This window comes from Loxodonta africana, chromosome 10 (assembly GCF_030014295.1).
Source record: "Loxodonta africana isolate mLoxAfr1 chromosome 10, mLoxAfr1.hap2, whole genome shotgun sequence".
NCBI lineage: Eukaryota > Metazoa > Chordata > Mammalia > Proboscidea > Elephantidae > Loxodonta > Loxodonta africana.
In genome coordinates this window covers 12059442-12076040 of record NC_087351.1, presented here as the reverse complement: position 1 = coordinate 12076040, position 16599 = coordinate 12059442, and the positions used below count along the sequence as shown (strand labels likewise).

Genomic DNA, 16599 nt, shown 5'->3' with positions numbered 1-16599 from the left:
ACTCCTCTGACACCTCCTAGCCCCTTCCCTGCTTTATATTTCTCTTCAGTCCTCATCAGTGTCTAAAATATTGTATTGTTGTTGTTGTTGTCAGGTGCCGTCGAGTAGGTTCCAACTCATAGCAACCCTACGCACAACAGAACAAAACACTGACCGGTCCTGCGCCATCCTTGCAATCGTTGTTACGCTTGAGCTCATTGTTGCAGCCACTGTGTCAATCCACCTCGTTGAGGGTCTTCCTCTTTTCCGCTAACCCTGTACTCCGCCAAGCATGATGTCCTTCTCCAGGGACCTATCCCTCCTGACAACATGTCCAAAGCATGTAAGATGCAGTCTCGCCATCCTTGCCTCTAAGGAGCATTCTGGCCGTACTTCTTCCAAGACAGATTTGTTCGTTCTTTTGGCAGTCCATGGTATATTCAATATTCTTCGCCAGCACCACAATTCAAAGGCGTCAGTTCTTCTTCGGTCTTCCTTATTCATTGCCCAGCTTTCACATATGCACGATGCAATTGAAAATACCTTGGCTTGGGTCAGGCGCACCTTAGTCTTTAGGGTGACATCTTTGCTCTTCAACACTTTGAAGAGGTCCTTTGCAGCAGATTTGCCCAATGCAACGCGTCTTTTGATTTCTTGACTGCTGCTTCCATGGCTGTTGATTGTGGATCCAAGTAAAATGAAATCCTTGACAACTTCGATCTTTTCGCCATTTATCATGATGTTGCTCATTGGTCCAGTTGTGAGGATTTTTGTTTTACGTTGAGCTGTAACCCATACTGAAGGCTGTGGTCTTTGACCTTCATTAGTAAGTGCTTCAAGCCCTCTTCACTTTCAGCAAGCAAGGCTGTGTCATCTGCGTGACACGCGTTGTTAATGAGTCTTCCTCCAATCCTGATGCCCCGTTCTTCTTCATATAGTTCAGCTTCTCGGGTTATTTGTTCAGCATACAGATTAAATAGGTATAATGAAAGAATACAACCCTGACGCACACCTTTCCTGACTTTAAACCAATCAATATCCCCTTGTTCTGTCTGAACAACTGCTTCTTGATCTGTGTGAAGGTTCCTCAGGAGCACAATTAAGTGTTCTGGAATTCCCATTCTTTGCAGTGTTATTCATAGTTTGTTATGACCCACATAATCGAATGCCTTTGCACAGTCAATAAAACACAGGTAAACATCCTTCTGTTATTTTCTGCTTTCAGCCAGGATCCATCTGACATCGGCAATGATATCCCTGGTTCCACATCCTCTTCTGAAACCGGCCTGAATTTCTGGCAGTTCCCTGTCGATATACTGCTGCAGCCGTTTTTGAATGATCTTTAGCAAAATTTTGCTTGCGTGTGATATTAATGATATTGTTCTATAATTTCCACGTTCAACTGTATTACTTTACTTGTTTATCATGTATTGCTTTATGCCCTAAGGAATGGAAGTAAGCGCCATTATTGGTTAGGACTTTTACCTCTTCTGATCACTATGTATCCCCAAGGACCAACAACGTTTGGCATACAGTAAGTACTCAATAAGTATTTAGAATAATTAGGTGATTAAGAAGAGGCTTTAAATAAATCAGGTTATACACAAAAACAGTATTGTTGTTAAACTTCTCTCCACTGTCTAAGCTGATGGTAAAAGAAATAAAGCCTTAAATATATTATTGGGAGGTACAAAAGTAGCCAGTAGAAGAACTAAAATAATTGTTAACAAAATTGGGAGTGTTTGCGTTCATGAATTAAATCCTCATCTTTCACTGCAGGAAGTAAATTGTCCTAATCTGACAAAACAAGAAATGGCAGTACAATAATAATACCTAGTTTTACAATAGTATTAGAACTAAGAAGCTAACCTTGCGAAGAAGTAAAAACACAAACACTTAAAGAGGGCTGACTCTGTGAAAGGGGACTATGGAGAGGAAGGACCCTTTGCTTTTCATTATAAGCCCTTTTAAAAAAAAACTATGTATTTACGTTATGCTGTTAAAAATATTTAACAGATCAAATCTCAAAACTAAAAATTTACTCTTTGAAGATCTTGTAAGGAGGATGAAAAGACAGGCTACAGAGTATGAGAAAATATTTGCAAACCATGGATCTAACAAAGGACTAGTATCTCGAATATATAAAGAACTCTCAAAACAGTAAAAAAAAAAAAAAAAAAAAAAAAGAATCCATTTAGAAAATGGGCAAAAGACATTTCACTGAAGAGGATATACGGACGGCAAATAAGCACATGAAAGGATGTTCAACATCATTAGCCGTGACGGAAGTGCAAATTAAAAACAAAATGAGATATCACTACACAGCTATCAGAATGGCTAACATAAAAAATAGTGACACCACCGAGTCACTCGCACTTTGCTGGTGAGACCGTAAAATGGCACAGTCACTCTGAGACACAATTTGGCAGTTTCTTTAAAAAACTAAACATGCAATTATCATACGACCCAGGAACTGCACTCCTGAGCATTTATCACAGAGAAATAAAGATTTCTATTCATATAAAAACCTGTACACCAACGTTCATAGCAGCTTTATTTGTAATAGTGAAAACTAGAAATCAGCCCAGGTGACTGATTAAACACACTGTGGTACATTCATACTATGGAATACTATTCAGCAATAAAAGGGAACAAGCTATTGAGAGACACACTTGATTGAATCACCGAGGAATTATGCTGAGTGAGAAAAGCCAATCCCAAAAGGTTACGTACTATATGACTCCATTTACATAACATGTTTGAAATAACAAAATTCTGCAAATAGAGAACAGATCAGTGGTTGTCGGGGGTCGGTGCAGGAAGAGGAGGTAGGTGTGGCTATAAAAGGGCAACACTAGGGATCCTTGTGGAGCTGGAACTGTTCAGTGTCTTGACTATAGCAGTGCATACATGAAACTACCCAAAAAAACCCAAGTGGTAATAAAAATATATACACACAAAAACAAGTACAAGTAATATTGGGGAAATCTAAATAAGATCAGTGGATTTTATCAGTTATCAATACTCTTGTTGTAATATTATATGGTACTTAGTTTTATGAAATGTTACCATTGTGGGAAACTGGGCAAAGTGTACAAAGAATCTCCCTGTATTGTTTCTCACAGCTACCTATGAACCTACAACTATCTCGATTTTTTAAAAACTGTTTACTGGGGAGATAAAAATATACATTTATATTTCTTCAGTATTATTTTTAGGACACTCCATACCTAGGACCTTTGGCTTCTATCAATAGGACACCAGAGAAGGCAGGAAGATTTTTTGGAATTTTATGAAGTAGAGAAAGTTTCACAAACTGATAGTTTTCTCAAAATATTTTCATTAATGAAGAAAGAAAACAAAGGGATGAGATGAAAAACCCTGAATAAATTAACATACATGTGTTTTAAAAAGCTTTTATTCTTTTGGAATCATCGCAAATTCTTTCCAGTTTGACGGCCGTTGCTCACATAGTCCTTCTGTCTGAAAAGCTACTCCTCGCACACCTCACACTGCTCTCCAGCCCCTCAACTATGCCTAGTTAATTCATATTTATCATTTAGATTGCACCCTCAAAAAGGCTTTTCCAGATCCCCAGATTAGGTACTATGTTAATATACTATTTTATTTTTTTTCCCTCAGTGCAATGACAATTTTAATAGCTATTTACGTATATTCTTAAATTAAAATATGTCTCCTCTATTAAGTTATAAACTCTGTGATGGCAAAGCCCCTTTCAAGCACCTGCCACTGTTCCTATACATTTACTGAATGTCAAAACCATTGCCATCAAGTCGAGTCCAACTCATAGTAACCCCATAGGTCAGAGAAGAACTGCCCCCACAGGGTTCCAAGGCTGTAATCTTTATGGAAGCAGACTGCCACATCTTTCTCCCGCAGAGCGCCTGGTGGGTTCAAACCGCTGACCTTTCGATTAGCAGCCGAGTGCTTAACCACTGGGCCACCAGGGCTTTTTTGATGGAATGCAGGTATTCAATTTTTTTTTTTTTTAAAGAAAGAGCAACAACATATTGATGCAAAAAGAAAAAAGTAGAATAGAACATCTCAAACAGTACTGCTTCATTCACAACGAGAGGTATGCATACCTTCTGCCTCCCACTGGTTCAAACCAGCATGCAGGCCACACATAAATGTAAATAAGTCTGTCCCATACTCTCAAAGAAATATCATACATAAATGCCTACAGAAAGCAAGGCAAGGTAAGAGATGAGTAAAGCAGCTGGGTTTAAAAACAAAAGCACAAACACTATGATAAAAAAAAAAAAGAACACCTGGCCTCAGTGTCCAAATACAATATTGTTATGACAAACCATAACACTCATGACCATCTAAGCAGAGGTTGGCTGCTACTCACAGCTCCAGCCAACTCTTGCCAATAAGGACTAGTAATGGCAGAACCGGAAATCCAGGACTTACGTAAAATTTATTAGTTAATTCAAATATATTTTACAACCTTGTGTGGGCCAAATAAAACCCGCCTGCAGGTAAAAATGAGCCCACCAGTTTGCAGATTGTTCTAAAGCATCTATTTTACTTAATGATTGGTAAGAAACAACTATATTAAATTTTCAGAATAGAAGAAAAAAAACATTTGAGATAAAACAATAGTCTTTAACCACTTCAAGCTAACATTATCTTCTCTGACTACCTTCCCTTTGCACTCCCAAGACTCTTGAGGTTGTCTAAGTTCTCCTTTGACCTTAGAAGAATTTGGGCAGAAGAGTTTGAGAAGCACTGGATAGTAAAAAGGGAAGAGTAGACACATGAGTCAGAAAAACCAAGTTCAAAGCCTGGCTCTGTTACTAACAATGTATTCTAGAGCAAATTACTAACTTCTTTCCCCATCAAGTTTCCCCTATGTAAAAACCAGTTGCCATCAAGTCGATTCTGACTCATGGCGGCCCCATGTGTGTCAGAGAAGAACTGTGCTCCACAAGGTTTTCAGTGGCTGATTTTTCAGAAGTAGATTGCCAGGACTTTCTTCCAAGGTGACTCTGGGTGGACTTGAACCTCCAACCTTTTGGTTGGCAGCTGAGTGCATTAACTGTTTGCACCACTCAGAGACTCCCCTCTCTACACAACAGTAGTAATATCGTATTTTCATCTTATAGATGCTTTAAGGATGGAATTAAATGACATTATATATTAAACATCCAATACAGTGCCCAAGACAGGATGAACTCAAAAAACGGACACTGTAAAAATATACACACCAAAAACCAAACCCGCGGCCGTCGAGTTGATTCTGACTCATAGCGACCCTCTATCAAAAAAAACGAACCAAATGCATTGCCGTAGAGTCGATTCCAACTCATAGCGACCCTGTAAGACAGAGTAGAACTGCCACCTAAGGTTTCCAAGGAGCAGCTGGTGGATTCGAACTGCCGACCTTTTGGTTAACAGACAAGCCACCAGGGCTCCCTGCACAAAAAAAAATACCCACTGCCACGGAGTTGGTTCCAACTCATCGCAACTCTATAGGACATAGTGAAATTGCCCCACAGGGTTTTCCAAGGCTTTAAATCTTTACGGATGCAGAGTGGTACATCTTTTCCCCTTCAGAGTGGCTGGTGGGTTTAAACTACTGACCTTTCAGTTAGCAGCTGAGCACTTAACCACTGCACCACCAAGGCATAAGACATGGTGAAAGCTGAATATTATTTAGGGTAGGAATTACACATTCTGGATCCAAAACTGAAGAAGTGCTTCGGCTGGTAGGTGGAAAGCATGCCTAATAGTTCTAATAATACACCTAAATGTCTTCAGTTTTTTATTAATAAAAATGTTTATATTATTGATTTAATTAGATCAAACACAGATAAGCTCTGGCAATACTCAAAAGGGTGAAATGTGACCAAAAAATTCTTTTCAGAGAACTGAAGACTCATACCAGGATCAAATAGTACCAAAAATTAAGTCATATCTAAGCTAAGAATGAGGAATGCGTATTTTCTTTGAACGCAGATGTAAAAACATCTTCACAAAAGCAATTCCATCTACTGGTACTAATAATAAAATCTAACACAATCCTCAAATCCCACTCCCTAACTCACGAAAACAAGATGACAGCCTTTATCCTTGATATGAGGCAGAAAGTACAGATAAAAGACAGAACTGATGGTTAATAAATTTAAATAAATTCCTTTAAACACTAGTATACCTGCTTGTCCTGTTTGGCTGAGGCAACTGTTCAATGACCTGACTGACGGAACTGCACGTGTCCAGATGAGAAGAATCCATAGGCTCTGAAAAAAATAATTAGATATTAGCACAAAAAACATTTACCATGAAACTTTAATACAAATTCAGGGATACAGACAATACCAATGTAATCAGCTACATTAGAGCATCAACCTTCTGAGTGCCTACTATGCACCAGACTTCCTTACATATATTCACCACTACCAGCTCCAACAAGAGTACCCAAAAATGCAAACGCACTGATAGCTTTAAACACCTCACCTGAAGGCTTGTTTTCTTTCAAATGTTCATTGGACCCACTATTATTGTCTCCTTGTTCTTCTCCAGCTGCCTGTTCAGGATTGGACACGACATCCTAAAAAATACATATATATAACCTCCACTATTTAAATGAGGCATACATCTTATGAATGTATTGATTGTATTTTTCCAACCAACTGTATCCAAAAAAGATAGCAATCTCCCAAACACACTTACGTTTGCTGGTTGGTCTAGATTAGAAGGAAAAAAAAGAAATCTGCTCAATCATTTCCAAACAAGATACAACTCACCAACACAGGGTTCTCTTTGTGTGTCTGTAGATTAGGAAGGTGTCGAGATAGCATACTGAAGTGAGAACCTGAATCATCTAGAACCTGGCTTTCAGGCTGAGAATCTTCAATTATCAAGCAAGGGGTATCTTGCTGAGAGAAATCTGAATCCAACTGACTTCCAGTAGGGTCCATCTGCTCCCCTGGAATGGGAAAACAAAAGATCAGTTCTGAGTAACCTACTAGCCTTCCTCACGCAGTCTGAACTTAAATAATAGGGCGGAAGTAAAAGACCTGGGAAAGGGGACAAGTCCAGGGCTCCTCCAATTAGAACATTATGTTTACAATCGCTGCACTTTCTCACCACACCTTGCAAGCCCCCCGTTTCCTCGTTATTTACGCTCAGCCTGCCTGTCCCTCCCTCCGTCTTCTTTTCCATCACCTTCACGTAGACACCCCTTCCCCTCCTTCCTAACCTCTCCCCGCCCCTTTTTCCATCCCCCACAACACTCCCTACCTCCTTCGGCCGCCTCTGCCGCCCCCCAAAAGGCTGCTTTGTAATCTCTGTTCTCCAGAACCCCACAGCCCTTCACGCTTCCCCACGACCACCCAGCCTTCCTAGCTACGGCTTCCCCGCCCCCTCCTCAGGGCCCTCCAAACCCCTTCCCCGTCACCGCCGCCATGCTGCCGCCCCGCCCCCTCCGGTCAGCTATCCCTTCAGACGCGAAACCCAAGCCCAACAGAGCCGACCTCGCCCCCACTATTCACCAAACGGTACCAGGCATCCCAGTGGGAGGTCCCTCGCGCTCGAGCTAGAGGCCTCTGCACGCTCCCCGGGTTCCGCCAGCTCGCTCCCCAGGTCGCCGATGTCTCTACCGCCGCCACCGGCCGCGAACCCCCCCTTTTCCCGTCACGTCACGCACTATGGGACCGCCCATTCGCTGCAGCTGCCCGCCACTCAAGAAATCCTGTGTGTGATAGGTGGTTGAGGCTGAGTGCCCCGCCCCCCACGTAAGAAAAAGAAGGACGGCGGCGCGTTTCCATGGCAGCTTGGACGTTTCAGGCCCTCCCCCTAGTACAGGCAGAGAATGACAGTATCCTTGAACCGAAGGGACTTTGAGAGGGTGTAAAATATATTTCTCTGCTTCCAGGAGCGACAGTACTTACCACAGCTCAGACATATGGGAATCTCTACTTGCTTTGCCTCGTTCATGCACTGTAAGGCCCCTTCTCTCACCCCTTTCCTAGAAAAGAAGAGGTTCTGGCTTTCTAATAAAAAGGCCAAGGAGAAGAATGAGGCGGGTACTTCAGAGCTGGTGAAACTCAAGAGAGAAAGGATTCTTTGGGGTTTACCTGTGTCAATCAGGATACCTTTTGTGCACCTTTACCTGAATCCAAGGGTTATTTTTGTTTTTTTACATTATCTGAGGACCCGTTAAGCCATATTTCTTCCTATTATTCTTTGTTATACAGTCTGGAACATTACATATTTCAAGCTGCACATTTGCTTATCACTGCCCTATCTTTTATGGGATTGCAGCCTACGGAGGCTGCAGCCCCAGAGGTGTTTCGCACCTCCGAGAGAATTGAGCACTGTGATTCTCAACCTCTGTGGTAAAGGGAACAGATGCTACCCCTTCCGACTAAATGACCTCAAAAATTCCTCCTAGAGAGATCCTGATGAGGAGTGAGCTACTTGCACCATGTGGACACTTGAGACTATGTTGGCATCTCCTGTCTGGAGGGGGGTTAGAAACTGGCAAAATGGTCACGAAAGGAGGGACTGGAAGGAGGGAGCAGCCTGACTCATTGGGGGAGAGTAAATGGGAGTATGTAGTAAGGTGTATATAAGTTTATATGTAAAAGACTGACTGATTTGTAAACTTTCACTTAAAAAACCAGTGCCGTCGAGTCGATCCCGACTCATAGCGGCGCTATAGGACAGAGTAGAACTGCCCCATAGAGTTTCCAAGGAGCACCTGGGGGATTCGAACTGCTGACCCTTTGGTTAGCAGCCGTAGCACATAACCACTACGCCACCAGGGTTTCCTTTCAGTTAAAGCACAATAAAAATTATTTAAAAAAAAAACAATATACATACCTTAACTAAAAAATACTTTATTGGTAAAAAATGTTAACCATTAAAAAAAAAAAAAATCCCTCCTAACCCTGAAATTCTATTATCCTAATTATGGTGCCGGGTTCTTAGGAGGGCTTGGCAGCTGTGACAGATATTAATGAACTAGGCCCAGTGAGGAATTTTTTTTTAAGTGGTGGATTTGATCTGGAATGGGATGCTATCCAGAGCAGCTGTCAACAGGGAAAGCACCTAGCATCAAGACCAAAAACCAAACTTGTTGCCATCGAGTCAATTCTGACTCATAGTTACCCTGTTGGACAGAGTACAACTGCCCCATAGGGTTTCCAAGGCTGTGATCTTTAGGTTGCAGTGGTTAAGAGCTTGGCTGCCAACCTGATGGAATCCACCGGCTACTCCTTGGAAACCCTGTGGGTCAGTTCTACTCAGTCCTATAGGGTCGCTATGAGTCAGAATCGACTGGATGGCAATGGGTTTGGTTTTGGTTTTTTGGTTAATCTTCATCTTTCTCCCAAGGAGCCACTGGTGGGTTCCAACCTTCAACCTTTCAGTTATCAATTCAGCACTTATCTACTGCACCGCCAGGGCTCCTTCCGCACCTAGCATAGTGCCAAGCATATACCAAGTAGGCAGTCGGTAGAAGTCAGTTTTTTTTCACCAGAGGTTCAGAATTCCTTACGCACAGCCTCATCATGATTCTCCATTCCTGTGTATGCCCGATTCAGCACCTGATACCGATAAGATAAAGTGAGGCTTCCTACCCCAACAATCTTCTTCATGTTGCTAGATATTACACTGATTACATGTTCCAAACCAAAACTCAAAGCATGTGGTCTGAGTATATGTTACTTATAGGAACAAAGGATACAAAAAAAGAAAAAACCAAACCCGTTGCTGTCCAGTCGACTTGGACTCACACTGACCCTGTAGGACAGAGTAGAACTTTCACATAGAGTTTCCAAGGAGCCGCTGTTGAATTCCAACTGCTGATCATTTGTTTAGTAGCCAAGGGCTACTGCGCCACCAGGGCTCCTTTGAAATGAAACTGTCCTGAAAAATCTACAAGTTCAGGCTGTTAACCAAAAGGTCGGCAGCTGGAATCCAGCAGCCGCTCCTTGGAAACTATATGGGGCAGTTCTACTCTGTACTATTGGGTCGCCATGAGTCGGAATTGACTCAATGGCAATGGGTTTGGTTTGGTGTTTTTTTGTTTTGTTTTGTTTTATAACTAGAATAAATTGGGGTTCCTAGAATGTTTTATTAGTGAAGCAAAAAATGGAACGTGACACAAAGAAACAGATTGCACTTCTTAATCTTCAAGTTATTTGTAAATGACTCCTTTCTTCCTCCACACCTAGTGCTACAGGAAACCAGTGTGACCAAATAAAATTAACTCTAAAAGGACCAGGTCAGGTCAATACTAAGTCAATAACTTAACTAACGAGGTTAACAAAGTGAGTTCATCTATTCAATTTGAGAGGGTGCCAATAACCAGGTCCTGTTCTGGACAAATCTTAATCCTCACTCACACGAAAATCCCCCAAAGTCAGTACCTTTTGCTTTTCTTCTTCATCTCATGGTAGCATTTTCTCCCTCCCCAAGCAAGACACAAATAAACAGGCCCTCCTGATTATCTGATAAACAAGTGTATCTGTCAAAACTCATAAGACTATACACTAAGAACGGTAATTTTTTCTGTATTTAAATTAAACCTAAATAAACACGACTAAAAATAAGTAAATAAATAAGTGGGCCTGAGCCATTCCATTACTAAATAAAACAAGAGTCTAAAACAAACTGTGAGTTCCTCATTAGGCAGTGTGGCAATTAAGTTAATCATTAAATTACCCAGAAAGATCAGAATATGCAGGCAGAATGGTGACCCACTGAGACTGTGACTGCTGTAGTGAGAAGAGGCTGCAAAGGCCCATCAGCAAACACCAGCCCTTCTGCCTGTCTACAGGCACACCTTCACCTAAACCACTGTTAGGCATTGAATTGTGTCCCCCCAAAATACGTGTTGTAAATCCTAACCTCTGTGTCTGTGGTTATAATCCCATTTAGGAATGGGTTGTCTTTGTTAAATAAACAAGGCAGGATTAGTGTAGGGTGTCTCTTGAGTCATTCTCTTTTGGGATACAAAGAGATTAAACAAGCAAACCAGTAAGCAAAGATGGGGTAGGATAGATACGGAGACACATGGACATCTCCAAGGAACCAGGAAGCAGAAGCTCTGGCGACAAGGACCTTCCCTCAGAGCCAACAGAGAATGACTTCCTCTAGAGCTGGTGCTCTGAATTCAAACTTCTAGCCTCCTAAACTGTGAGAAAATAAATTTCTGTTTGTTAAAGCCTGTTATATCAGCACTAGATAACTAAGACAGCCACCTCTGACAGAGAGAAATCTAATCTACGTCTAAAGTCCTCTTAGAGAAAGAAACTCCTCCATCTGATCCTATGTTAACTCACTTTAAAGTTTAACAGAACTCATTGTCAGAAAATTGTCTTCTAATTCTCGAAACTCAATCCTTTATTCTAGAGCTTAAAGCCATTTCCTCTCATAATGTTATTAATTGGTATCTTCAAAACCTGAATGATTAAGTCTTATAAGACTGGAACTGGGGTCACCTCTTCTGGTTCTCTAATTCCATAATATATTTCAACCAAACAAACAAAAAACTTAAGAGCTACTTAATTTGTGAGTCTTTTTCTGAGGTCTCCTCACAGACTTCTCTAAGCAAAAGAACCCCCACCATTTTAATCCTCCCTCACAGATTCTACTCTCTAACCTGTAAATTAGCTCCATGTTTTCTCAGAGACAGAGAGTTCTACTAAGGCTCTGACAAGTATTGAATTTAACAATATGAAAACTATTATGTATCCTTTTAAAACTAACTGCAATATTAAAATAGTACACTGCTGGCTTATGTTTAATGTATAATTGATTCTGACTCCTAGGCTACTGTGATGGTTAAAGTTGTGTGTCAACTTGGCTGAGCCATGATTCTCAGTGGTTTGGCCATTATGATGTAGTTTGGCAGTTATGTAATGATGTAATCAACTCCATGAGGAGATCTGCTATGAGCAGCCAATCAATTAAAAGGGAGTTTCCTTGGGGCTGTGGCCTGCCTCCAGTATGTAAATAGATGTTCTGGCAAGCCTCTCACTCTGGATCCTGCATCTGGCTCATCATCATCTTACCTCTAGTTCTTGGGACATGAGATAGCAGCTTACCTGTCAGTCTTGGGATTCATCGGCCTCTGCAGCCTGTGGGCCAGAGGCCTGCTGTCTAACCTGCTGATCTTGGGTTCATTAGCCCTTACAACTATGTGAGTCAGGAGAAGCCTCCCAGCCTGATGCCTGACCCACGGACTTGGGACTTGCCAGCCTCTACAAACATGAGAAAATCTCTTTATATTCACTGGTTTTGCTTCTCTAGAGAACCCAGCCTAAGATAGCTGCCTTCTGTTACCTTGGACCTATTTGATCATTTCCAGTCATATACCAATGATAAATTAATTAATAACATACATTACATTCTACTATGTGGCAGGCACTGTGCTCTGTTTTACATTCAGCAACTCACCTAATACCCTCATAACTCTATGAGGGTTACAGATGAGAAAACCAAGGGCTAGAGAGATGAAATAATTTACTCAGCGTCTCAGAGGTAGTGAGAGGGGAAAAGAGAGAGAATTTGAACCAGTACATACAACTGCAAAGGTTTTATATATTATGACTAAGGAGGAAAAGTGGCAAAGAAATTGCAAAATAGTTGATACAAAACATTTTTGTGTGTTAGAAGGTATTTTTATTCAAATACTGAAAACAGGTGTTTCTAATCTAAGAATTAAACAATGAGAATAAAATAGAGGAAAAACAAAAGTTGTTGATGATATACTCAAAATGCGAAAGCAAAATTGCTTTAGGTAGTTAATAATTGCTTATGATATGTTAACCTCCTAACACCACGCTGATTCACTTGTAGATCCCAAAAAAACCCAGTGCCCTCGAGTCGAAGATAGATACCTGAAAACCCCTACAGTGGAAACAATCCCAGCTAATGTATATCTTATCTCTACAGAACTTCCTCTTTTCACTCTTGTTAAATAAACTTTCTATTTTGAAAAAATTTCAGGGCAAGGGAAAAATTGCAAAAATAATGTAATTTAAAAAAAATAGTATAATGATCGCTCATAAAACTTTTACCTTGATTCATCCATTGTTAACCATATTGCCCCTGTTCATTTTAACCCACTTTTTGAACCTTTTGAGAGCCCCCAAATCTGCCACACCCAAATACATGATGATTCTGGAAGCACATTATCAGCACCAAGCCAACTCAGCACACTGCCGCCTGTGCCAGGAGTCCTCATTTTCTAGTCTCCCAACCAGCTGTGGCCTTCTATCAGCCCAGGTCTCTCTGAGACACATGATACCAAGCACAACTATGACTGCAGTATTAGCTGCAGTTTTCTCCCTTCCATCTTTTAAAATATTTTGTCCAAAGAGCCCAGCCCACCAGGAGCCACTTACCTACAGCAAATGTAGAAACACAAAGTTGTGCTTTCAGGGAAGAAAAGCAAATGGAATCCTTGCCTCTCTGAACATTGATGGACGCTACCATGTCCCTTTTCTGGCTCCTTCCCCTCTTTATACAAAAGTATTTGAATCTCCACTTCTAATAGCACCTCCTCCTACTTCTCTATGAAGCTCTCACTCTTTCTCCTTTCTTCCCCCTCCAAATTCCACTTTCTCCATACAGATAACTCCTTAATGCTTTGCAACCTGTCTTTGACCTCTGTAAATCTAGTGCCTGGCACAATTTCAGATGTGAAGTAGTTACTCTAAAAGTGTGTTAGGAACCAAGTCTGAAATATTCTTGTCAAATCACATCATCACCCATCTTGACCTCAGTAGTGTTGGATGCTGTTGATGATCCCCTCCTTCTTAAATCCTCATCCAGTGACTTCAGAGTTCTTGGTTCTCCTTCTCTCTCTCAGCTTTCCTTCCCATTCCTAACTTCCTGGAAACCAGCACTACAGGATAAGAATCAAGAGTGGTATCACCTAGCCAGAGCAATGAGATAAGAAAAAGAAAGGAAAAGTGTGCAGATTGGAAAAGAAGTAAAATTATCTCTATTCGAACATGATATGATCTTATATATAGAAAATCCCAAAGAGTCCACAAGAAAACTTCTAGAGAAATCTGAGGAATTTAGCAAAGTTGCAGAGTACAAGGTCAACAAACAAAATTCAGCTGAGTTTATACACCAGCAATGAGAAATCTAAAAAGGAAATGATTCCATTTACAACAGCATCTAAGAGAATAAAATATCTAGGAATACATCTTACCAGGGATGTGAAGGACTTATGCCATTAAAACTATAAAACACTACCTAAAGAGATTAAAAAGATTGAAATAAACGGAAAGATGTTCCCTATTCATGGACCAGAAGACTTCATATTGCTGAGATGTCCATACTACCCCAAACGATCCATAAAAAAAAAAAAAATGAAACCCGTTGCCATTGAGTCGACTCCAACTCATAATGACCCTATAGGACAGAGCAGAACTGCCCCATAGGGTTTCCAAGGAGCACCTGGTGGATTCAAACTCCTGACCTTTTGGTTACCAGCCATAGCTCTTAAGGACTAAGCCATTGGGGTTCAATAAAATCCATATTAAGATTCCAACAGCCTTCTTTACAGAAATGTAAAAACCGATCCTCAAATTTATATGGAATGGCAAGAGGCCCCAAATATTTAAAGCAGTGTTGAAAAAGAACAAGGTAGATGGACTCATGCCCACTGATTTTAAAACATGCTATACAGCTATAGTAATCAAAGCAGCCTGGTACTGGTATAACAATAAACACGTGGACAAACTAAATAGAATCGAGAGATCAGAAATAAATCCATACATACGGTCAACTGATTTTTGACATAAGTGCTAAGTCTATTCAACTGAGAAAGAAGAGTCTCGTCAATAAATGGTATTGGGAAAATTGGATTTCCACACGCAGAAAATGAAACAGGATCCATGCCTCACACCATACACAAAAAGAAATTCAAAATGGATTAAGGACCTAAATGTGAAAACTAAAATCATAAAATTCTTAGAAAAAAAGTGGAGGGCAATGCTATCATGCTGAGCTTTCATAAATTGATCATCTAATATAATAAAAAAGTATAAATGGCAAAAGAAAAAAATGCATAAATAAGACTTCATAAAAATTAAAAACTTTTGTTAATCGAAAGACTTTACCAAAGAAAGTGAAAAAACTATTGACTGGGAGAATATATTCAGAAACCATACATCCAATAAGAATCTAATGAACAAGATATATATAAAACTTTGAAAACTTAACTAAAAAAGACAAATAACCGAGTCATAAAATGGTCAAAGGACTTGAACAGACATTTAGACAAAGAAGACATTCAAATGGCCACCAAACATAAGAAAAGGTGCTCAACATCATTAGCCATCAGTGAGAAGCAAATCAAAACTACAATGAGATACCATTTCACTCCCACTAGGGTGGCTAAAATTAAAAAAAAAGAAAAGAAAAGAACAAACGTTGACAAGAATATGGGGAAATTGGAACTCTTACCCATTCGTGATGGGACTGCAAAATGGTACAGCCATTGTGGAAAACAGTGTGGTGGTTCTCAAAAACCTAAAAATAGAACTACCATATGACCCAGCAATTCCACTCCTAGGTATATACCCAAAAGACTTGAAAGAAGAGACTCAAACAGAAGCTAGTACACAAATGTTTACTGTAGCACTATTCATAATAGCAGATAGGTGGAAACAACCTAAATGCCCATCAACAGGTGAATGGATAAACAAAATGTGGAACATACATACAATGGAATACTACTTAGCCTGTAAGAGAAATGAAGTCTTGATACGTACTACAATACGAATGGAGCTTGAAGACATTATGCTGAGTGAAATAAGTCAAGCACAAAAGGACAAATATTGTATGACCTCACTTAAAAAAAAAATAACAGGCAAATGTATAGAGACCAAAGTTTATTAGTACTTAGCAGGGGCAAGAGGGAGGAGGAAAGGGAGGGTCATTGTTTATTGTCTTAGTTATCTAGTGCTCCTATAACAGAAATACCATAAATGGATAGCTTTAACAAACAAATTTTTTTTCTCACAGTTTAGGAGTCTACACGTCCGATTTTCGGGTGTTGGCTCTAGGGGAAGGCTTTCTCTATCAGCAGTGGAGGAAGGTCCTTGTCTCTTTGAGCTTCTGATCCTGGGTGATCTTCATGTGGCCTGGCATTTCTCTTCCCCCATCTCTGCCACGTAGCTTGTGTTTGTTGTCGTCGTTGTTGTTGTTAGGTGCTGTCGAGTAGATTCCGACTCATAGCAACCCTATGTCCAACAGAACAAAACCCTTGCCAGGTCCTGCACTATCCTCACAATCATTGTTATATTTGAGCCCATTGTTGCAGCCACTGTGGCAGTCCATCTCATTGAGGGTCTTCGTCTTTTTCACTGACCCTCTACTTTACCAAGCATGATGTCTTACTCCAGGGACTGGCCCCTCCTAATAACATGTCCAGATTACATGAGACAAAGTCTCACCACCCTTGCTTCCAAGGAGCACATTGGCTGTATTTCTTCCAAGACAGATTTGTTCATTCTGGCAGTCCATGGTATTTAGTTTGTGTTAAATCTCTTTTATATCTCAGAAGAGATTGACTCAAAATACACCCTACAGTAATCCTGCTTCATTAGCATAACAGAGACA

General features: G+C 40.5%; 1 protein-coding gene and 1 pseudogene across 6 annotated transcripts in view; one reads left to right on the top strand and one right to left on the bottom strand.

Annotated features, from left to right (window-relative positions):
* TP53BP1 (tumor protein p53 binding protein 1) overlaps positions 1-7626 on the bottom strand; it is an 81425-nt gene extending 73799 nt beyond the window's left edge. For 5 of the 6 annotated variants that reach the window (XM_010598393.3, XM_010598394.3, XM_010598395.3 and 2 more), the window contains exons 1-4: positions 7510-7620; positions 6753-6934; positions 6463-6556; positions 6161-6245 (exon numbers count right to left, since the gene is read on the bottom strand). In XM_010598393.3, coding sequence (XP_010596695.2) covers positions 6161-6245; positions 6463-6556; positions 6753-6934; positions 7510-7516 — 368 coding nt within the window. In that variant the 5' untranslated portion in view covers positions 7517-7620. Of the gene's footprint in view, positions 1-6160; positions 6246-6462; positions 6557-6752; positions 6935-7499 lie in introns of all 6 variants that reach the window. The other variant, XM_023558747.2, reaches the window with a different exon arrangement.
* The window catches only part of LOC100654253 (perilipin-2-like), a 38223-nt pseudogene continuing 29221 nt past the window's right edge, over positions 7598-16599 (top strand).